We start from the raw sequence: 24,248 nt of genomic DNA, 5'->3' as shown, positions 1-24,248 counted from the left end.
TGACTAAGCAAAGGTTCTGCAAAATGAAACACAGCAGAAAAATCTTCAAGTGGATTTTTTAATGCTCTACAATCCATACGTGCAAAGGACCCAAGTCTTTCAAAGCAGAAGGCGTTATGGCAGTTCTACCCAAGGCAGATTTGCCCCAGAAGGGTTTTCTGCAGGACTGGATGATCGTTGTAGATTTCTCCAAGTTTTAAAATATCCTACAGATCATTCTCGTGCTCATCCCAATTTTGAAAGGCATCCTTCTGGCATCAGCAAAGTGAGGAGGGCCATGTGTTAACATCCTGGTTTAGCAATATGTATTCCCACACGCTAAGCTCTCGTACAAATGCAGTTTTTATTGCTGTTGACTTCAAACAAAGATGCTTTGACATCTAAAGTTGTATATGTTACAGATGCAATGCCTAACCATACTCATGCTGTATATTTTAGGATGAGCTGGCTGTGGTCCCAATTATACAATCCAGTATAAACACTCCTAGGATACAGGGCCCCATACAGGGAGTCACTTATCTTTGTTGTGCTGTGTAATACTGTGCTGTAACATCTTGCCGTGTCTGGTATTTTGTACTCCAGCTCATTTGCACGTTGTTGCCTAACACAATGTATAAATAACATATAGGAGCAGGCAACATCACTTGCCTTCTGACTCTGAATGTGGAACAAGTATTGTGAACATATCACTTAGTCACTCCCAAACCCACCACCGAGTGTCGTCTGCCCAGGGCAGCAGGCTCGCCCTTGCTTTCCCATTCTGTATCTTCTCATAAGCAGGACATGGAGCTGTCAGAGCAAGTCCACAGGAGGCCACAAAGAAGATCCAAGGGCTGGAACACCTCTGCTATGAGGATAGGCTGAGAGAGAAGCGTCTTCTCTTCAGCATAGAGAAGACTCCAGGGGAGAGCTTAGAGCTTTCTTCCAATACCTGAAGGACCCTACAGGAAGGCTGGAGAGGGACTTTTCATAAGGATGTCTAGAGACATGGGGGAATGGTTTGAAACTGAGACTCGGAGAGTAGGTTTAGACTGGATCTTAGGAAGAAGTTCTTCAGCATGAGCATGGAGGGACTCTGGAATAGGGTGCCCATGGGGGTTCTCTGGAATAGGGTGCCCATGGAGGTTGTGGATGCCTCCTCCCTGCGGGTGTTGAAGACTAGGCTGGATGAGGGCTTAAGCAGCCAAGTCTAGCTGAGAGGCTTCCCTGGGCATGGCAGGGTGGTTGGAGTAGATGATCTCCGAGGTCCCTTCCAACCTGAGCCATTCTATAATTCTATGAACAACAACAGGAAGGAAGATAATAATCCAGTTAGGAAGCATTTGTAAGGGAGAAAACTGTCTTTACTGGCCAAAATCTTTTGTGCTAAGCAGAGAAACTGCAGTTTAAGTCTTGCTATTTTGAAATGGTGGTTGGTGATTGGCTGTTCAGCTCTGCAGCAATAAGTTGATTTTCTGGGAAGATTTCTTAGAAAGTTAAGTAAAACATTCTTCTCCTTCCACCACTGTCATTAGAAGGAAACGAGAGTTCTGCTTGACTCCTACACCCATCTTTACATAAAAGGGCCAGCTGGGGTTGTCTTCATAGAAGCTCCAGGTTTTGTCCTGACTGCTCCTAACAGCTGGCTGCTTGGGATGGGAGTTACGCACCCACTTTCATTGGGGTTCATGCTGTTCACTTTACACTTTCCCCAAAGACAGAATTCCTGCCACTCCTTCCATTTGCATGAAGGGCATAGTTGAGCAGGCACTTTTAGTGTGTAAAAGCACCCCCTCATCTCTTAGCAGCATCTCTTTGGGGCTCTATTTGCAGTGGGGTTTGCCAGGAGGGAGGTCTTGGAGGGCTGACAGGTCCTTGGGGAGATGAGGGGCCCTGGGGGGCTGCACCACACTGGTGACCACGCTTGGCAGGAGTCCTGACGACAAGTCTCGCCTGTCTCCTTGTGTTTGGATTCTTCAAAGATAACCAGATTTGCACATGAGATTTTCACTCCTGTAGCTGGCAACGTGCACAGGAGTTCTTGTAATATTAATTAGCTGTAAATATTTTGCATCTAATTCTGAAAGGTTACTTCAAAGAAACATTTATTCATATCACTTAGGATCTTTTTCTTCTGTTGAAATGCACATTCATGAGTGAAGTGCTGCAATTACAAGGATGTTTAGAGAATCACAAAGGTATTTATTCTTGTCCTGGCTAGTTTATAGTAGCAAAAATTGCAAGTGGAAAGGCTAAGAAAATGTATTCTAAAAACAAATGTGTAATTGTTTTGTTGAGAGTTAGAGTCAACAGTGTTTATTCATGAGGCTTAGCTGCCCCAGGCGAGAGCAATCAGACTGGAGGTACCACCTCCTGTATCCTTGTTCTCTTTAATTGGAGCCATAGCCTTGGATGCCCCGAGGCGCAGGGCCGTCTCTAACTGTATTCTGTTCGGTTTATGAACATCTGAAAGCACAGTGGAAAAAAAACATTCTTTTGTTTAGACAGTTTCAGGCTTCCCCTCCCTTTTCTGTTCAGCAAGTGAAAGCTGTGTGTCAAAATTAAGCTCTTGAGCGGCTATAGATTTTGCATGTAATGTGATACTCCAGTGGCTGAAGAGCTGTACAGCCCAGGAGAGGAGACCTGCCTCACCAGCAGGCACAGGAATGGAGAGCTGCCGTCCAGCTCCCATGCTGTCCTTTCCCAGTGTGGTTCTTGGCAGCAGCTCCAGCAGGTTCAGGTGCCCAGCAGGCAGTGTGGCTCACCCTGCCACACTGTCCCCCCACTCCATGCTGTCTCATTCCATGTTCCCTCTCCCAGCACAAACGTTCTTTTAAACCAAATCAGAACATATTTTAACAGTTTCACTGCAAATTCATTTCTATTTTTAGGTCCTGGTGGGGTACCTAGTGCTGCTACCAGCCTAGAGACAGATTCAATAGAAGATTCAATAAAACTTCTTTCCAGCTGCCTCCCAGCAGAAGCCCAGGTGGGGCACACAGTGCGGGAGGCGGCTGGCATCTCTTTTTGAATCTAGCCCTGAGTTTATCCAAGCTCTTCCTGAGTGGTTTTCTACTCCCTCTACTATAAAATCCCGATTTCCTCGTGACATCTTTATGCAACACTATGGTTAAGTGCTTTCTCCTTCTATTGTCAGCACTGCCAGTCTCACACTGCTTGAAGCTTTTAGCTCCAAAAAAAAAGCAGCATGGTCTTGCTCAGGGTGTGAGGAGAGTTCCCCATGTTCCCTATTCAAGCCCTGGTCTAGATTGAGTCTTGTCTTGAGGGAGAGCCCTCCATGTGGGACAGATATTGCTGGTGGAGTGGATGGATGTGGTCCTGCAACCTTGAGTCAGACCTGAATGAAAATAATAGCCACAGCTCATCTCATCTCTCTTTGAGCACTCATTCTGCCCCCTACACCCTGAAATCCCAGGGTCTTCAAGAGATTAGCACAAGCTCAGTATGGAGTTCCTCATGCAGTCTGCTTATGATGCCTCTAAGGTGTTGGTGGTCAGATATCATCTTGAAAATATGAGAAAATAAGAATAGACCCCATCTGAGCTTCACTTCCACATTGCACCAGCCCAATGCCTGGCCATACTGCTCCAAGACTTCAAGCAAGTAACACTCAGTGGTATCATCTTGGTTTGCACGTTCAAGGGCTGAACTTCAAATGCTAAATAAACATCTGAGGTTGCACTGCTTACCCATCAATACCCTGCCTTTCTGGAAGGGTGTTAAGTGGTTTCCTCTGCCATTGATACTACTTCAGGTTTCTTCTGTCCTGCTTCAAGATAGCTTTGTCCTCATTGTGTCTGGCAGTAGTCAGAGATAAGGAAGGAAGGAAAGGGAAGGACAGTGTGATAGGTGAGTCCTTGGCTCCAGACACACTTGTCCTTCACTCCCAGTGACTTGCTACTGGTTCATCATCTTCTGCAGGTCCATTTGAGCTCTTCAGAGCCCTTCCAGGGCAATGGCCTTTCATTTGCCACATCTTCTTAAAATGAATCTACTGATAGCCTGGATTTTTTTGGCTGTCACTCCAGTCATATCTTCACTGCAGTAAATATCGAAGCTTTACAAGGCACCTATTTATTTAGCTACTTCATGCAACTAGCAAGGCTTAAGAGCCATCCCCAAATGATACCCATTCTAGTGAGAAGTATGTCATAGCTCTGGAGACTTTGCCGAAATAGTCACATGCTTTCTGGAGTGCACTTTTCAGATTTCAGTTAGTAAACTTCTAGTCTTCTTAGGAAAACACTTCCCCTTCCATCCCGTTTCATTGCCCCTGATCCAAGGTTGGACCATCTAGAGGATGGCAGGAGAGCTGCTGCCTCTGCCTTGATGAATGGCTAATTCCTGCTTGAATCCACGGGGGTTTGCCATGCACTGGGGACAGCAGGCTCCTTGGCTTCCTTGCCAAGAATATTTGTTAAAATGCAGCAAGCCCTTTCTCCAGTGTTGTCTTTGCAAAACACGGAGGGGTGAGCCTTTTGATGTTTGTATTTACAGTGTTTTCACATCTGGATGTCGTTTGTGACACAGGCTCTCCTCCTTTTTCTATCCCTGTGTCTTCCTGTAAAATTCATTTTGAACATACAAGCTCATGTGGCTTTAATGTGTAGTAGCCAGCCAATGTATTTAGCAGGCCTGTAGTAGGCCTATAAAGAGGTACCTTGGGTCACGCTGTGCACTCTTGTAAATTTATCCCGAATTAACCCTGATTGGCATCCAGCTCCCCTGCTGTAAAGATACAGATGTGTGCACACTCCAACATCTGCTGTTTCATGAGGAGCTGTGCCATAAATCCACAAACCCCAGTGACCTGGAGTCTGGGCTGAGGGTTTGGAGAAGCTTTTGCTCCTGTGCTTCACAGAGAGGAGAGCTCGCCAGGGATGGGTACTTGCAAGAGGTGGGCGCAGTGCTGCTGGAGGGAGGGCAGCTCCATCCTTTATTGTCACATGAAAATCCTGTTGGTGTTGCAAGAGGGTGTTCTTCTCCTTCAGCAACACCAATATATGGCCTCTGGTGTAAATCCTTCTTGTGGCTCCCCGTTCCATGCAAGTGGTTTGAATATCCTCACCTGACAGGTTTCTTTGGGGCTTGTATTATTTCAGCTTCATCTTCTAAAATGCAAACTCGGGCATGGTGGAGCAGGCTCCTTCAGCTGCCTTTACTTGCAAAGGAAAGCAGGGGAAGGAGATCAGTCAGAGCAGCCAGAGCGTCGCTGCAGTCCTGCAGTCAGCCAGGATGCAAGAGGAAAAACATACCCATCAATTTCTAAATGTCAGCAGAGATCCCCTGGAAATTATTTATTGTGTCTGCTGTCGTCTTTAATGATTTAACAATATACTAATAATCATAATATATTAACTTTGTGTAGTGATATACCAATCAATATAAAATAATGAACACATCTAATGGATTTAATAGTATACAGATGTTTACTGCCTTTCTCCCTGAAGATTTTCAGATAATTTCTCAAGGCCAGCTGGAAACCGCTCTCAGGCGGTTCCATTCCCATACCCGAGAGGCAGTCGCAGCGCTGGGGCCAGGTGTGGACGCCCCGAAGGCTGTGGAGTAGCCGTGCAAAAGCAGGCAGTGCAGAACGGGGTGCTCGCTGCATGGCAAGTGTGCAAGGGGATGCTGGCCGGGGCAGAACCAGCGAGGGACTCTCCCTGTCCCTAGGCACCAGGGCTGACTGCAGCAGGCACTAACCAGGTGTGTCAGGCAGTGTGGATCCTTGCCCCCTGTGGCCATTGATTAGCCATTTGTTAAAGCACCTATGAATCACTGCAATATAATTATATGTTAAATATACCTACTAACAACTGTTTTGAACTGTGAAGGTTGATCACAATTAAACATTTCCTTCGCTTTTCTCCTCTCCCTCTGCCCGCATCCAAATCCCCTGAGGGTCTGAATGCATCCACTAATGTGGAAGATAGAGGGAAGGGAGTCCAACCTCAGCCCGTCAAAGGAATGGGGTGGGAAAGGACATGTGCACACACATACAGATCATACGTGCACACACATCCATGTGTTCAGAGAGCATTGACACACCCTCTGACCACGTGCACACACCGTGCACACACGCTGCCACCGTGAACACCCAGCACTGGCTAAGCAGACACAGGGCCCACATCCACACAACCCGCACACATGCGTGTGCACACCATGTGTGCGCACAACAGAGACCCCTCAGCACAGGCTGTGCAGATGCAGATCCTGTGCACCACACATGAGCCATATGCACATGCGCTGCAGACACCAACCACAGGCACAGTGACCGTTCCCACGGACACAGCCCACGCACAGTGTGCATGCAGACACCACACACACCACACAGCATGTGCACAGCTCCTGCACACGGCCGCATGAGCATACACACACATGCACAAACATGCACATGCACACACACATGAACACAGACATGACGGCACATGCACACACATGCACACTCATGCACACAGACACATGAACACATATACACACATACACGTGCACACACACACACAAACACACACACACCAGCACATGCACGCATATGTGTACACGCACGAACATGTGCGCACACGTGCACACACATGTACATGCACATATGAACACGGACACGCCAACACATGCACACGTAGACACATGCACAGATGTATGGACACACAGAGAGGGACAGACATGCGCACACACAGACACACGTGCACACAGAGAGGCACGCGTGCACACACAGACGCAGATGTACCCGTGTGGCGCGCCGCCTCGCGCCCGCTGCCCCGACGGCGACGGGTGCGGCGCGTACCCCGCGGCGGGGCGGGGCAGGCGGGAGCGCGCGGCGCGGCGCGGGGATCCGCGTCTCGAGGCTGGATTGGTCTCGCCTGGCGGCGGGCGGGCGGGCGCGGGGCGGGAGGTGGCGGGCGCGCGGAGCAGTCGCGCCGCGGAGCGCCCGAGGAGCGGCACCGCCGCCGCGGAGCTGAGCAGGCTTCGGCGCGGTTCGTCCTGGTCCATGTTTGGAAATAATGGCTACCGAGGCGTGAACCACAAAAAGAAAGAGAGAAAGAAATCCGCCGCCGGGGGAAGCTGCTAGATGGGGCCGGGTTGGTGCTGCCTGCGGGGCTGAGCTGTCCCCCCTTCACCCTCCTCGGATGCCGGCCGGAGCCGCCTGGGTCGCTTGGTTTTTTGCTGTTGATTGTTTGGGGGGTTTGCCTTTTTTTGGTGTGTTCCTGGGCTTTTCGCTCTCCTCGCGTGTTTTTCGCCCCGCCGCGGCCCCGCGGGTGATGGACCCGTAGCGCCGTCTGCGCGGCGGCTCCGAGGCTGACCGGACGGCGGGGACGCAGCCTGCCGGGGAGAGCGGAGGGGCTGCAAACTTTGAGCCCCGGGTTCGGCCAGGGGGGAGAAAAAATAGAAACAAGGTGGGGAAAAAAGAGGGGGGGAAAGAAAGAAAGGAAGAGAAGTGCGCTGCCTGAACGCCCCAGAAAGAGCAGAGGAAAAGGAGCGAGCAGCGGAGGACTGCGGCGGGAGGAGGCGGAGGCGCCGCGGCGGGGGCCGGCGGGACCCCCGGAGCAGCTCCGGGCCGGGCGCCGCGTTGTGCCGCTGCGGGGGGGCCCTGATCGGCTCCGCGCCGCACCCGCGGGGGCCGCCCGGCCTCGCCTTGTGGATTATCCGGCGGGGGCTCGGCTCGCCGGCGGGGCTCGCCATGATCTACGCGCCCAGGGGTAAGTAGCGGCGGGGCGGGTGGGCGCCCGCCCGCCGGGCCGGGGACCCCCCACAACCTCCGCGGGGATGCCCTTCCCCGACCCCCGGTTCTCGGCGGAGAAGTGCCTATCAGCCGGGCTGCGGGAACCGGGGAGTTCGGCGGCTTTGCGGTCAGACGGGAGGAAATCGCCGTGCTTTCCGCCCGGTGCGGTGGTTGTATGCGTGCGGTTTTTCAGTGTGTTTCTTTTTTGTCTTTTTTTTTCTCTTTTTTTTTTTTTTTTTCTTTTGGTGTGTGCCTTTTCTGTGCAGTCAACGAGGTGGTTTAATTTTTCCGGCCGCGCAGTTTAGTCGCTGCCGGGCCTCCCCTCCCCAGCCCCATTTGCTTTTCGGGGGGTGGTTCGTGTCCCTTTTTGCCGGGTGGGTGTTGGGATGAAGCGGGGCGAAGCGCGGAGAGGCAGGGACCGGTCGTTGCCCATTCCCGGAGGCGAACCAAGGAGCTCTCTGTACGGAATTGTGGATAAGGGGTTTGGGGGAGACTGGGTGTGTTTAAATGAAATAATTAAAAAAAAAGAGAGAGAGACGTAGCAGCGAGGAGCTGCCGGGATGCGATGCGCTCCCAATCTGCTTTTTTTCCACCCCATTTCACACATTCCTCCAGTGCGACCGCATCCCTTTTCCCACCCCCAACCCCCTACTTCCAGGAGGGAGGGAAATAATAAATACTGAATCGCTGCCTTCATCGGGCCGCCGAGAGCAGCCTCCGAGCCAGGGTGGCCCCGGGCTGTCCCCCACCGAGGGTGACCGTGGCGGTCAGAGCCGGCAGCCGGCAGCCGCCCGGCTTTGTAGGCGCGTCCGTAGTCGCCTTCAGCGCAATGTCGCGATTCGGCCGTGTCGGGTGCGCTGTTGCAGGGCGGGTGCTGGAGCAGGCTGAGGACGGTGTTGTCTGGGATCGTTGGCGATTAGAGACGGTGACAAACTTGAAAATCTGTAGACGGTGGTTAACCCCTTCGGTGCAGGCCAGAGCCCCTCTGCTTACGAAGAATCACAAGTTTTAAAACGGTCTTCGTGGATTTTTATTTTTTCTCCGTGTGTTTTGGCCCGAGCTGTAACCCGGCCGCTTCCCCGAGCCTGGCAGCTTGTGCTGAGCAGGCTCGGGGTGCGGGTGGCTGCCCAGGCGTTGTTCTACTCCCCGCCTCTGCTGCTGTGCTCTTGTGCTTAGCTTGAAAGAAAAATTTAATCCAATTAAGAAATTATACCTTGTGTGTTTAAAAGTGACAAATTTGAAAAGGGGAGGGGGAGCGAAGTGAGATTTCCAGGTCACTGGTTAACTAAAGATGGCTTGGCAAAAGAGCTCAGGAATAAAGCGAGGGCAGAGGGAAGGAAAGGGGGACCTTTTTAAATGGCAAAGGCTTGTATGTCTCTCCGGAATTTAAACTGGTTTTTAGGCTTGTAAAATCTTCTTGAAGTTGTGCATTTATCTCAGGAGGCTGTTCGCTAGCTAATCTTCTCAAGGCATGTCCTGATTTTTTGTAACATTCCAGTATCTGAGGTCCTTTTAACCTAATTTTGTAACAAAGATAATTTCTTGTTATGTAAGTTACTGTTCTGAATGATTGCTTTGGGTCTTGGAGATCGTCCTTAACTGGTCTCCCCTGTGCCACAGAAACTGGAATTATTTACTTCGTTGTCAGTTCTTGAAAGAAAGCCTCACTCAACTGGAAGAGGCTGCTAAGGTATTACAGGAAAATAGTCTTGCTATTCTTCCTAGAGAGTTAAATCTGTGGTCGTCCCTGATGAGAATTTACTTCAGAGGTTTATGTTTATGTATAAATCCGATTTTCCCCGCATACAGACTTACAAGGACGAGCTGCTTGATTTATACACACAGCATTAACTTCCTACAAGTGGCAGACTTCTAATGCTCTCTTCAAGAATTCTCTTCTTTGCTGACAACAGCTCCCTAAAACCACCCTGTGCCAAAGCCAAAAGGCACTAGCCTGAGCTGCCTGATTCTTTTTTACAGAGGGGATTAGCACTGTAGAACAAGGGGAAGGCAGTGTTGTGTTGAGTTGGACACTGTGAGCGTACAGAGTGATGGGTTTAATTTTATTTGGAAGGTGGGTTATTCTGAGTGAAACATTAAGCCTTGTTTATCAGAGCAGGGCAGTCTGTTCTCAAAGAAATGAAGGAGCAAAATAGATCCTGGTGTTACTCTATCAGGATATGCAGTCATCTGTTGGACCTTATGGCCTGTGCTGGTTGAACCAAAGAGCAGTGTCAGGGGTAGCTCTGGTATTTTTAAGTTAAAAAAGGGATTGGAAGAAGCCTCGGATTCCAGTGACAAACTACAGATACTTAGCAGTAGTTGATATTTATTTTGCAAGAATGTTGCAATTTGAAGTGTTAACTTTCTGTGAGGGGTGCAAATATTAGTGTTTGCTGCTGTTATTTTTTAAACTAAAAACTGCTCAGTTGTTTCATGGTGTTATGTTGACAGAAGTGGTGATGAAAAAGGCTGTGTTCCTCACTGAGCCAGTCTGTGCTGTGTGCTACTTCTGGAAAGCACAGATGTCTATGGCATTTTCTGCCTTAAATCTTTTCTTTCTTCCTATTTTTTTTTGTGGTTTTTTTTTTCTTCTCCTTGACTTCCCAGCATCCTTGTGTTGAGTGACCCATAATAACTAGGGATGGTGGTGTCTGGGTGTATTTGAATATGAAGCAGTCTTTTTAAAGCCCTTACAGAAAATGCAGTCAAGTAAAATCACTTGTATCATCAGAATAGGAAATGTAAGCTGGTTAATTTTAATGACTTTATGAATTTTCAAGATCTGAAGTCAGGCAGGTACAGGAATATGTTGCTCTTCCCTTAATAGCATGTTTGAGCAGGATTGGCGTTCTGCATCAGAAATGGAAATTTTGGGATTTCTTGCAGTCTTTTATCCTTCTGAATAAAGATGGCAATTCTAAACTAGGTGAAGAAACATATGGTTTTACCAGAAATTATTTCCTAGACTGATCAATTGCTAGGAGATGTAATGAGAAATATACTCCTTAGGGAGAGGGAAGGAGGGGTTGCCATTACATAATATCCCTTGGGAGAATTTCTGTATCGCATAATGAGGTTGGTGATGGAGCATTTGGGGAAAATGCCTATGGATAGGAATTTGTTCCTCAGATTTCCATAAGCAAAACATATTACTGAAAAATGGGCTTGTTAAAAGTGGTGCAGATACGTTAGTAGGTGGGTGCTTTGCCTCTATACACATTTCTTTTGTTCTCATAACTACTGTGTGATTAGGTAACTGTAAGATTAAAACGTTCACAAAATGAGAGATGCTAGTGAATAATTTCCTCATTTAATAGCAAGGGTAAACCATTAAGGGCTTAGTTCTGTTCTAGGCTTCATTACATTATTTCTGTTTATCTGTTGAAAATAAGTCCTAAGGAAAAGGAAATCTGTGGCCTTGGTGATGTAAACAGAAATGCCCTGATTGGGATGCTGGTGTAAATGAAAGGTATAGAAGCATGTATACCTGATGCTGTGGATTCACTAACGCTTGGATGCTGGATACCTGTTTTCAGAGTCCTCGTAAGATCCTAAAGATCACTTAGGAGCTGACTGTCAGATGGAGGGGAAAGCGCTTATTAGAAGTGACTTAAATACAGCCTTACATTTTTAATAGCAGTTGCCTTAAACAGGAAAATAATTCATTTCCACTTGCCTGCCCTTCAGCTCTTTTCAGGCTCGGTTATCCTCCAGGAGCCCACTGCCGAGCTGCACGGGCTCCGAGGTGTGAAAGCCAACAGAGGAAAGAGGTGAACAATCTTAACACCTCTATCGCTGCTGGGGAATTTGCCTCATTTGAGTTGCTCATTTAAAATCTGAGTGCTGGTGATTCTAGCAATTTTTCAAATGGCTTGTCCAGCTTTTGTCCCTCGAGTTACAAATGTGTTCCAGCTTTGCGGGTTTCTCTGAAAATGGCCTTTAGGCCGATGCCAGCAGCCGAGGTGACGCAGTGACCCCTGATGGTGGCTCTGGTAATCGAGGCAGGTTTGCAGAGCTCTGGTTTTAGGAAGTTAAAGGTGCAATGCCTGGTTTGAAGTCCCGGCCCCTGTTCAGCCGTGTCATTGAGATTTTGAAGTATTCTGTGTGCCACCGTGTGGCTGCCGGCGCTCACTGCAGGGGCTCAGGAGCGCCTGGGCTTCCTAGGACGGTGATGCTTGTAGTGTCTTCCTGCTGGGTTTGCTTTGTGTCTCGGGTTTGTTCTGTGTCCCGTTATCTGTTCTGAGTCACCTGGTCATTGGAAATACAAGCTAGAGTGGTGGCTGCTTACTGCTGGACCAGTGTGTTGCTTCCAGAGTTTGAGACAGGGCTTGGCTTTCCAAAGAGGTAGGTGGGAAATGATGCAGGATAAAAAAGGACTGAGAGCTTGCATAAAGGAATTAGTGATGTTTCTGCACTCTGTACAAGGGGTCACCATCAAGGAAACTGAAAGGGCTGTGGAAGGGCTTGATTGCAGGTGGTGACTCTGAAGTGTCAGTCTTCTCTGCTGCCCTGTCCAGAGTTTTGCAGATAGTGACCCCTGCTTTGACCATCTCACAGGCATGATGAGAATGGCAAACTCTGATAGTTGGCTCTTGTACACTTAAACTAGGATAGTGCTACTAGCATGGATATAGGAAAACAGATCCTCCAAAACATCCATTTGTAGCTTACGTGGCTGCTTGGAAAAGGTTAAAAATAAGTACACTGTCTGTTCTCTAATGCTGTAAAAAGAAACCTGGCTTTATGGTGGGTAGTAGAAGAGTTAGATGAAGTTTACATGATGACAGCATTTCAAGGTGCCTGTTTGTGTTGATACCAAAGGTATTTCCAGCTTGCTTACAGAGTGAGATGATTTTTTTTTTAAGATTAATATATTTTTAATCTTGGAAGTACTTAGCCTAGCTGGTGTTCTTGTGGAGAAATTGTTAAATTGCTGTGGAAGGTGTCTACAAAGTTTCTAAAACTGAGGAAAAGCAAGCTGGGTGCCTTATCTGCCCTAGAGTTTTGGTGGGGGTGGGTTAAAAATAAATCTCTGTGTGGATACTGTTTCTGCAGTAACTCCTATACCAAAGGAGAACCAGGGACATAATGGGCATACATCTCAGTCGGTTGGGTTTTTTTTCCCCCAAGGAATAATCAACAATATAAAGCATTTAGGCTGTTAAGATACTTGCAAGTAGATCCTTACTGCAAAGCTGTATGTTACAGAGTTGTAGTATAGACTGCCTTCAAAATGGTTGGAAATCCATCATAACTATCTCTGTACCACATACCTTCCATCTCCCTGGATGATTGGCTCTCTAGCAAAGCCTTCCGTAGAGGGTCTACTGTAATCCTTTTATGTTACTTCTTCAGTGCAGATTACGCAGCAAGAAATAATTAGGAGATTAATTTTCACCTGTCACTGCCAATAATAGATAACCTTGCTACGGTGACAGGGCTTGGAATTTTGGGGGAGCGGAAAAGCGTTTAACCCTGTGGTGATTGCTGCAGGGACCAGGCAGAAAATGGTTGCCAGAACATGACCTCCCTTCTCGCTGTCACAGAAAGGGAGAGATGTGTTAAGCTTTCAGCTTCCTTGTCTCCCGCGAAGGCTTTGCCTTCATCCACCAACGTGGATGTAAAATTCGCTTTGTGCCGCAACGGTGCCACACGTGCCTCGTGCTAATCAGCCTGGAGCAGGCGTCAGAGACCTTTGTAGCCCTAGTCTTTTAATTCAAATGCAGTGCTGTTGCTTTTCATGATTTCAATTCCCGATCTGACTGGTATTCATAGTCTGCTAGGGAAAGGAGCAAACTAATGAAGATGGCTTCATTAGGCAGAGCACAATTTAGCCGTTGCCTCTCTCCCAACAAATGCCGCTGAAAAAACATCCCAGAAGTAACTGTGCGTAGGGTCTTCAGAGAAAGCAGAGCTGAGGTGTTTCTGCTCCCTTTCAAAATTAATTAATAGCTCACATCAGGTGAGCTTGAGCAATGCAGCCTGTGCTCTAAGACAGTGAAGGTAAATGGGAAAGCGGGGGGAGGGGGGAAGCCACCTTCCCCTCTGCTGCTTTATTTTTTTTTCTTTTGTGCTGAAGTTTAAATCTACAATCTGTTGAAAATGTAATGGGAAACCAGCCTACAGAAAATGCCATTATTCATATCATCCTGAGCTCATTTATTTTATCTGCAATAGTAATGATAAGACAGACTGCTTGGCAATGCTGATAAGCTGAGAAATATCTTAGAGCTATTTGTAAAAGTTAAAGCAGATCTTGGTACTGAGAGATAGGGAAACTGATGAGCCTTTGGGCAATCTGCAGAGCTGAAAGCTAATAAAGATTTTAATAGGAAGGCCTCATTAGGATTAGGAAGAAGATCTGTTATCTGGGATTTACACAACACAAACAGTGGGGCAACTTTAATTTTTGCTTCTTTTGTTCGTTAAATACTATTGCCTAATGTGAATCCTTTTAACTCTGATCTGGATCTCTATGTATGTTCAAACAGCCATCATCAGCTGCTGGCTGAGCAATGATGGAAGGGCAGTTTGTGTGGGAATACACTTGCCACACATGAGAAAAGCCAGAAATCCATCACATTCAGGGGCTTTTTGGAGGTGCAGAAGCTCACCTTGTTTGCAGATGCCTGGGTGGGAGGATCCTCAGTATTGTCAAGCAAGACTTCTAACCTTTTGGTCCTGAACGACGTCCTTAGAAATTAATGAAGTTGTGCTGGGCCTCTTGATGGTGAGACTGAACTACTCTTCCTGGATAGCTAACCCTAATTCCCAGTCCCACAGTGGTGGCTTTTTTATTAGTTATGAGCACTACATGCATGAACTACTCTGGTAGAGGAGCTGTCTCCACTGCCACTGGAGTTGGTACAGTGGGAGCGAGCGTGTGCCAAAGGTGACCTGATTGAGTGGTTTGTTAGTTACACAACAGGACTGATTTTAGCATCATGTACGTTCTCAGAGGTGTGATGTACAAAGTGTTCACTTTCTGAGGCCTCTTATTGTATACAAAGAGCTCAGCACCTTTGTTCCTTGTACTTAGCACAGTGTGTAAGATGCATGTAAGCTGCTGAAAGAGCATTAGTTTAAGCAGGGTTACAGATGTATTTAATATTCTTTTCTCAAGGACTGTCCAAACTTTCTTTGTGGTTGAACTGAATTGTAAAGCAGGAGCAGAAGCCATGCTGGAACATTCTTTGGTTTGTTCTTGAGGTCCAAGCCATGTTGTAACCTGATTCTTCCAGCCAACAGTTTAAGCTATTTTCACATGCTATCTATGAGATCTAGATGAACCTCTAATGCAAATGAAGGGATATGTTAGGGAATATCAATGCTGGCTGTGAAATGCCACTTGTGTGGACCACACCTGTCTTTGGGAACTGTCTGGTTTCTTCCCTGTGTGGAGCACACATAAGCAGAGGAGTTTCAGCTTCTCCCCCATTTTCATGGCACAGATCAACTCCTCTCCCTCTGGATCAAATAACCCTACTGGTAACTACAGTAACACTGCTTCCATGGAAGCGTAATACTTGGAAAGTATGTTCTTGTACTTTCAGTTGCCCTTAATACGATGTCGCAGCCAAAACCCAAATGCAGCACAGAGAAGTCTGTTCCAGACCGTAGTCTGGGATCTGCTGGTGGTTTCATAGAGCCTACAGTGGACAGTGTAATGACAGATTTAACTCCAAGTATTCCATCTTCCATGTTCTTAAGGAACTCACTCAGAGCAGCTGCAGCCGTAGTCCCATCCTGTGTGCCTGCACAAGTGTGGAGAGAGACAGGCAGGACTGGGAGGAGAGTACCCTGCACCCACTGCTCAGGACAGAAGTCTATCTCAGCATGGGCTGGTGCAGTTTATTGCAGCTTGTTCCTAGCAGGTCGGTTTATGTCAACAAGCCAGCGTCTCCTCCACAAGCACTAGCGCTGTTTGCACGTAGCATGTTGCTCCAGCAAGGCTGCCATTTGAGAAGTTTCTAATATTTATGTTTGATATGAATGAAACTTTTTGTTTTGTCTGTAGACCGCAACGGAACTGGAGCTGACTCGTATCAGGAGTGCCTTGATAACAAGCAAGGTATGAGATCAAGTCTCTCCAACATGGGCACTTGGGACTGATTTAGCTTGGTTTCTTGCAGCTGAATTGGTTGCTGTCTCTGTCTCTCACACTCCCTCTGTGTCTTTTTTTCTTTTCTTTTTCTTCCCCCCCTACCCCTGTCTCCAAGCCAATTCACTGTTAGCAGTTCCATGTCAGCTAACCTGTTAGCTCAGGGTCTCATTACACATTTGTGATAAGGCTTCTTGTTTCTAGCACCCTAAGACCTCTGCTACTAAGGAAAGAGGTGGGAAGGTTGCAAAACAAAAGTAGCAAGTGCACTTGCTTGCAGCTGTCTTCTTCCTTGAGGTGTGGTTGCACAGCCAAGCAGAAAAATATTAAACTAGTAGTTGAGTTAAGGGGAGGTAGGTGCCAGGCTGGGTTACTTTACTGCCTGACATCCTGTGATCATTTGTGTGCTGACACGCTGACTCAGACTTGTCCATCCTGTTGTCTTCTCCTGTGGCAAAGGTGATAAGAACTGGAAAAGTCTCTTAGGTCTTATGAGGGAGTGATGATGGTAAGGGAGGAGGCTGTTACCCTTTTACTGTAAACATGGAAAGAAAAGTCACATCGGAGGAGATGAACATTTTAAAAGTATCTCAGCAACAGGACCCAAAAGCAAGGGGTTTTTGGATGGTTTGGTGGGGTTTTTTTGTTGTTGTTAGTTTGTTTTGCTTGTTTGTTTGTTTTTAATTTAGAAAAGGGGTTGGTGTGTTATGTTCTCTTCAGGTGTCCTCTCTGAGGACTGCAAGCAGAAGGGCTGCTCCCATCGCTGCAGCCATGTAGTGAGCATTGAACCTTCTGGTAATCAGAAGTCCATTTGTTATAAGTTACAGCAAAGAGATAAAGGAAATGCTTATCCTAACCAGGTTACAGGCATCAGTTACATGTCAGCTCTGTACCTTGCTGTTGAGCCAGATCTGTGCCAGTAGCTAGAATGATCATAGGTTCTGACCCTTCTTGCATCCTTTCCTGAAGCAGTACCAAGGAGCACAAAAGAACTGTCTCAATTTTGGTGCTTGGTTGGGTTTAATTTTCCACTGGTGTCTCTGCTTTCAGTATCCATCAATCAGTGTTCTGTGTGCTTCAAGTCAAAGCTGCCATGCAGTGCATCCTCCTACTGTGGTTGGGGTTTGGGTGGGCTCATTTGCAGGGCTGAATTTTTTGTTTTGTTTCTCTTCTCTCAAAAAAAGAAAAAAAGTACATTGTCTCTCTGGTGACCTTTATGCTCATCTTGAACTATTTTTCTCTACTGATTGTAATAAATACCTAATCATTGCTAAGCTTTCATTTCAGAAGTTGCAACTGGAAGACTAATGTGGAAGAACTGTAACCAATAATGGCTTTTTTATTAGGTTAAGATTAAAAGTCTGCTAGACCAGTGTAATTCAGGATGCTCCACTGACAGATTGATAGTCTGTGCTTAGGGAGAACAGGTTTTTCCAGCAAAATTTTTCTGGCTAGCTGAGGGGTTTGTTCCATTTGACATTTTATAGAAGGCAACCGAGTTTCAGATTTTTAAACACAGAGTACTGTAATATTTTGGAAAGCAGTTGCAGTCCGTTGGATGTGCCAGTTAGCCTGGGTTATCTGACAGGTGGTGTTGAACAGCATTGTATCCATCACTTTCATTTGTCACTCAGTACCCTAGGTTTTTCCTGTAGTTTGTTTTGTTGGGTTTCTTTGACTTCATTACGAAGGTGAACAAGCTGTATCATTAGAAGGTATGCATTGGGTCTGCTTTGGATAGTTTGTCGTCTGTGCTACATCATCACCTTTAAAGCAACAGCTTTTCGGGAATGCAGAGCTTTACAGGTAAAGGTATACACAGTAACTTGTAGTCAGTCCCTTACTGTCCAATCCGCATGACACTTTGGGAGAATGCAGTAGAGCTGAATCCACCATTTGCAGAGTATAAAATATATGGCTGGCGGTGGACCTATAATTCTGGTTGCTTTCTGTTGCGTTCAAAACAAACCACCACCAATGGCGTCAAGTAGCAGTGGCTCTTTAACAGTATTAAATCTTCAAGCTATGTGAATTGCAATTGCCATGGCTTCTTTTTATAACAGCATGCTTGTCTCCTAGAAATTATGCTATAATGTGGTTTGGTTTATATATTTTCGCCCTTTCCTCATTAAAGTGCTATCTCGCGGAAGAAGCGCTTTGTGTCTTGAAATACTGCGCGGCTAAAATGAAGGCAGGTTTATAAGGATTTAATGTACTTGGGAGCCAAGGTTTTGCAGCTTTATGGCAAAGATGTTTTAACAAAGGGCTTTATGGTAAGGGTGTGCTATATTTTAGTCAGGCAGTTGCTCAAGGGAAAATTTTCAGCGCGAGCACATCATGGCAGCAAGGAGAAATTCGGCTGGAAACAGGCCTCTGAGATCCAGTTGCTGGCTTGGCTGTTATTAAAGCTTAATTCTTTGCAATTTCAAGCTCTGATTTTTTATTATGCTCTTTTTTTTTTAACCTCATGCCCAAAGAATACAAAGTCTTGCACCATGTTATGCAACAGCGTGAACCAGGTCATTTAGGTTTCTCAGTGCTCAAAGGCAGGGTGCAGGAGAATGTAGCCAGGACAGCACAGGTGGGATTACTCACACTTTCTCAGGACAGAGCTTGTTTTTTCCAGCCTTTTGTCTCCAGTATTCATTGTTAAAATCATATCCAAAAAGCAAGACTCTCCGAGTGCCTGGGCTTTGGAAATGGAGAGGGCAGTAGGGCAGAGCAGTTGTCCATCCATTGCAGCAGAAGACGTGTCCTGGGTCTGCCTCTTTCTCTGAGTTACAGTTAATACCCCATGGTTTCCTGAGAGCCAAGGGGTTCTGCCATGGAAAACAGGTATAAAATTACAACCAGACACAGTTGTTGCTGGAGCTTCTCAGTAGGAACTCACTGTTATTATAAATGAAAAGCATTTAGCTAGGGCCTTGGTGGCAGCTGGGAGACATAACCTCACATCCATGAAACTCTGTGGTAGAGAGATGCTCTTAGAAACCAATTCAGAGTATTTCATGCTGTCATTTGTAGTTTTCTTGTATTATCCATGGAAACTTGTGGTTTGCTTTGCTTGAGCCTTCTCTCCATCCCCATGCCCTCAGGTGAGCTGGTAATGGGCATTTCACCCCACTGGGCTTTCACTTTTCAAGGAGAGCTGTGGGTTCCTGCTGAAGGAGCCCAATACCCTTTGCTTTTTCTGCTTTTTCTTGTGGGATACTGGGGCTCTGTGTTACTTCCCTACTAATGTAGTAGTTGATATTTTTCCAAGGTGAACCTGGTTTCCTCTTTTTGATGGCACTATTGACTTCCTAAGACTCTATATTTCGTTTCTGGTATTTTACACCACCTCGTAAATTCAGTACTGCCTATTGATTTTGTTAGCTTACCTCTAGAGGGAGGAGAAATGTAATTTGGAGCAACATTTGGGAGCAAGGACAGAGGGCAGTTAATCTTGATAGTGATCAAAATTTGGCTGCAGTCAAGGCAATAGCAGTGCCTCTGTGAGATTATGGAGGACCAAGTGCTCCTACCTTGGGTTCATGTGCTTTGACTGGATCTCGGGCACATTGCTGAGCAGTTTTTAAAGGGGCAGGGTGTCTGTAGGATCAGGCTTGATTCTTGAAATAGTGGCCATACTGAAGACTTTTCCTCCTGCTACCAGTCCCCTGGGCCATGCAGTCCCACTGCGTGTCATCTCCTATTAGTTTTGATGCAACCAATGACCTTGTTTGTGTGAGCACATTAAGCACAACATTAATACCTAATTTGACTACTTTGAATTCAGACAGGCTGTAATCAATCACCGGAACTCTCTTGACAGTGCGTGTGGCTGGATGGGATAAGGAGAACAGATAAAATGCATGCTTGGGCCAAAACTCTAGGAAATTAGCAAACTGCTTGTGAGCCTGTGTAACTCTAGCTGTTGGTGGAAACTGGCTCTTCACTGGAAAGCAGAAGCAAGACATTTGTGGTCTTTGTAGAGGTCTGCTCAGCCTTCTTCCTGCCTGTTAAATACCAGCATGGTAAATGAGACCACCAAGATACAGAGGCACCTTTTAGAAGATACTGCTGGGAGAAATCCTCACCTCATCCAAGTTTGGGATCCTTTTTGAATCCCAGCGAGATTAGTTTCAGGGTGGCAAAGATGAATCGAGAGGCAGATTAAATAAAGATGACAGACTGGCATGGCTGGATCAAAAAGTGTGGTCAAAACAGTTCTGACACTGAAGATGTTATTTCCATTCAATGTTTTGAGATTGCATATTGATTTCAGTGAAATTACTCTTAAAAACAGATTTCCTCCAAACCTTTATTTTTATATATTTGTTTTGGAACCGCTTTAGGAGGCGGAAAAATGAAACTTTTGCTTCAAACAGTTTTTTGTGTTTTGAAATTGGCTTTTTTTCCACTGTCTGAACAGTTTAAAAAGTATTATTTATTATTTGTATTCCAGTCATGCCTGTGCTCTCTCGTTATGGGCTAAACGTCATTCTGCTAACCACAGTGCAGGCTTGGGGAGGGGAGGGAATCGGGTTCTGCCTGAAAAAAGCTTTGGGTTTGTGTTTCTGACTGGGGCTGCATTGATTGCCAGGGCCTATTTAAAAAAAAAAAAGGGGGGGGGGGGGGGGAGGAAGGACAAAAAAAAAAAAGCCAAATCAGCCTTCTCATTTTACAATATGTTGGCTGCCTTTTTGTTTAAAGAATTATAAATACATCAGCAGATTATCCACAAAAACACATATGCTTTCTTCCTGATGAGCACGGTGACGCACTGAGAAGCCTTGCAAGAAGCCTTGAATATCCTTCAAGTACAGGATAGCGATGAGGCTGAAATTGAAATTTTAAAGAACTCCCTTCATTAAGAAAGATGCTGGTGGGGCCTTGTTAGCAGAAGAATTGCCATTTTCTGGCTCTCTCTCCCTTTTTTTTTTTTTTCCTCAGCCTGGGAACAAAGAAAGGAAGGAGGAGGCAGAATGAAAGCCTCTGTGCGTGTACGTACAGAGGCTGCAGCTCTCTAAACTGGTAATGGTATCTGGAAAGCGTCCAGGCTGTTGTAAATATGAACTTTTGTCAATATTCCCCAAGCTCTTTGGACTCTAGGGTGGGCTTTATTAGCTGAAGGTCACACCATTGTGCTGTCTCCCTCTCCTGAGACCTCTGATACCTTCCTGAAAGGACAGCCCATTATCCCTGGGCTTAGAAGCCAGCTTTCTCTTCAGTGGCACTGAAGCTGATAAGCTTAAGAGGCATATTTCATCCCCCCACTGCTGCTTTCAGGAGACAAACAGTGTTTATCGTTCCTGATTAATTCCAGTTGAACAAAACACTAAAATGGGAGGCATGTGTGTGTGCACACGTGCGCACACGCACCGAGTCGTGGAGCTGATGTGGTTTTTAGGCTGGTCTGCTTGCATAGCATCAACTCATCCTGCTGGCCACAGTGGGCAGCGTCTGGTGCTGCCTCTTTGTTTTTCCTAGGTGGTTCTGAAGATGAATTTAGTAACATCCAAGGATCCTGGGCTACAATCAGTGTAAACAGAAAAGGGTGGAAAGGGGGACTGGGAAGCAGCACACGGAGCATCAAGATTGGAATCGATTTGTGGCAATTAAGCAGTAAGGTCTGATAGAGGCAGACCACCTGCTGGGAGAGTGGCTTTCTATCACCTGCAAAATAAGAGTGGCCCAAGGAGAGAGAAGGGATGGGATTTTGTGCTCTGCTACCTGAAGAGAGTCATAAAAATACACTGTACCTTACTTCCATATCTTGCAGCCCATTTCATCACAGCTAAATCCCTTTGCTGGGATGCAAGAGAGGTGGAAGATGTAAATGCTAGTTACTTCTACTGCTTTGGCTTCTCCATTTCTCTCTTTGGATATGACTTGAAATTTGACAGGAGTTGTCCTGCTGATTTTCTTGTTACTGCTATTTCAGTAGGAATTGCTTCTGTACACGGCTCCCAATTTCTTAGGGTTACTTATTTCCTTGTACTGAGATTCAGAGTACAGAATGAATAACAATGAATAAAACGTGCACTGCAGGCCAGATTGTCCCTCTTAACATGTCTGCAGCTCTGTGAAATGTTCAAGTAGTGTGCCCCCATGGCTGGGGCACCCAGAGCAGGAGACCTGTGCTGTGTGCTCCTCTGGCACAAGCCCTTCTGTGTAAGACAGCTCATCTGTCTGTGCCTGGGGTTGTTTTTGAGTGGAAAATGAGAATATTGGCCCTGTAGCCAGTCCTGTTCGGATGACCGTGTAGCTTCAGCCCAAGTTAGGTCTTTTGCAAAGGGCTCTCTATTTCCTTCAGTTTTGTCGTGTCCTTGCCAAGATTAAGGAGTGAAAGAAGAGACCACACACAGCTGAGAGGAGCTTGTTGGTACCTAGACCAGAGGAGATGATACTTCGCTCTGTAAAACTGTATTACTATTTTTTTGGTCTTTTAAAAGAAAGAATATTAGAGAGCTGTGGTGTGTGAGCTGCTTTCTCTCCTTTTGCTTTTTGTTCCTGCTGAGTAAATGGGCTCTGACAGCAGGTAAGGGCCTTCACTGCCTCTGCTGCAGGGCAGCTGCTCAGGCAGAGGTGCCTCAAATCAGCTACTTGCTGCCTGTTGCATCAAATCTTTGTTTCACCTGCCACATGGGCTATATATAAAGCAGATTCTTGGTGCTTGGGTTGTAACTAACTTGATATCCTTTGCCAGAACAGAGAAACATGGAACAACATTAAAAATAATTTTACAAAACTATGTTTACTTTTTGCCATTGAGGACCATGTTTAAAGATGGATTTTGCCATTATGGCTGCAGCACTGGTGTAATCAGAGCCTAATAGGAAAGGCTGTAAAATAATAGGGCTATTGGTCATCTTTGGGGAAAAAGGAATTTCCATAACACATTTCAAACTGGAATAGATCTGAAGCTTTGGCCAGCCAAACACAACTAGCATGGCTGCTTTAAAATGTATAAGTAGAATGAAATTGGGGGGGGGGGGGGCTCTAATACTATTTCTTCAAAAGCAAAATGTGTGAATTGAGGGCACTCATTTACTTTGGGGGATTAAACTTGTTCTTCACGTAAAATAGAATCCAGTTGCATTTTAGATGAAAATCTCCTTAAATATACCACAGATCTCTTTTTAAGGGCAAAACAGATTTGAGGAAGAAAATTAATTTGAAATCTTAGTGAAAGGTTCTGAAGCTTTGCATATGGCTCTTTCTCCAGAGCAGTTAACTTGGTGGAAAGATTTTTAGTAGCCTGGTGGTGCACCATAGACTGCAATAGGACACTTACTTGGACCCCAAGTTTGGTGATAAGTGAAATGTTATTATGTGCTTGACAGAGCAAGCTCTTAATTTCCCTTAAAATGGAGGGGACAGAAATGATCTCATCAGACAAGATGTCTTTGGGCTACTGCCCACCATTAGGTATGTCCCAGACATGATTTATTTACCCAGTGTGGATGGATTATTTTCCTTTCCCTCCCTGAATCTGGCCTGTGGTAGCTGTTAGCAAAAGAGCTTTCCACCTTCTGTATTGAAGGAAGCATTTTAGCTCTTGTTGAAATATGAAGCTCTCTTCCTTTATTAAAATTAAGAACCACTTTCTCACATGGCAAAGTGATAATAAAGGCTGAAATTGGATCTATAACTTCATGAAAAGAAAGGGATTTTTTTTTAAAGGCAAATCACGCATGGTAATACCTCCATTGTTCTCTCACCATGTTCTTTGTATTGCTTAACTCCCTGAGAACAAAGAACCCATAACTGGAATTGTAAAAATAATCCAGGCATTTAAGTCAAAACTCAAAAGGCCCTTGGGAATCTCATGCAAAGGTGTGCCCTTGAAATGATGGTTTATGAATTATCTGAACAGGTTTGAACATCCTGGCCCTGAGCAAATCGATGGGAATTCTGCCATTCACCGCAGTGGGGTCAGAATTTCACACTTGGTGCTTTGTACGAGCTGCTGGGCATTGAGCAGAGCCTTCTTTCAGTCTTTGAGAAAGTCCGACTCCTTCCTCACAATCAGGCAGGAGATTTTCTAGTTGGTTGCACTTGTGAATTCTAGTTAAAGGCACTGCTTTTGGTTCCCCATCTTTGTCACTTACTTAAACAAACATGCAAACTGGAAACGTGAACTTGCTCAAGCTTCAGCAGCGAGTGCCTCCTCAAAATCTCTTGTTACTGATCTAGAACTTAAACTGATTGGGAATGTGGCTTTAAGCTAATATCCAACCCTGTTTAAATGAAACCAACTGGGCAGAGATGGGAAATTTCATTCCTAGTTGCCATTCCTATGTCTGAACCCAGCTAGTTTGAAGTAAGAAGTTTCTTTCTCTGAGCATGAACACAGATCAGTACAGAGCCTGTATTGTAAATTGAAGCAGTGGGTACTTCTGCACTAGTTTATTGCAAAATAACGTGGGTTTTAAAGTACAG

The 24,248-nt window shown here is 45.9% G+C and overlaps 1 protein-coding gene across 17 annotated transcripts in view; it reads left to right on the top strand.

Annotated features, from left to right (window-relative positions):
* Positions 1–24,248, top strand: part of FBRSL1 (fibrosin like 1) — a 563,615-nt gene that overhangs the window by 446,305 nt on the left and 93,062 nt on the right. For 13 of the 17 annotated variants that reach the window (XM_068157346.1, XM_068157360.1, XM_068157355.1 and 10 more), the window contains one exon: positions 15,738–15,791. The exons of the other annotated variants lie outside the window; for them this stretch is intronic. In XM_068157346.1, the coding sequence (XP_068013447.1) occupies positions 15,738–15,791 (54 nt within the window). The remainder of the gene's footprint in view (positions 1–15,737; positions 15,792–24,248) is intronic. 17 annotated transcript variants of the gene reach the window in all.

The sequence above is a fragment of the Melanerpes formicivorus genome, unplaced genomic scaffold (genome assembly GCF_026170545.1).
Source record: "Melanerpes formicivorus ecotype bairdi unplaced genomic scaffold, bMelFor1.0.p_v2 SCAF_36, whole genome shotgun sequence".
NCBI classification, from domain to species: Eukaryota; Metazoa; Chordata; class Aves; order Piciformes; family Picidae; genus Melanerpes; species Melanerpes formicivorus.
Note: the sequence above shows the minus strand (reverse complement) of the source record. Positions and strands in the feature narration are given on the sequence as shown.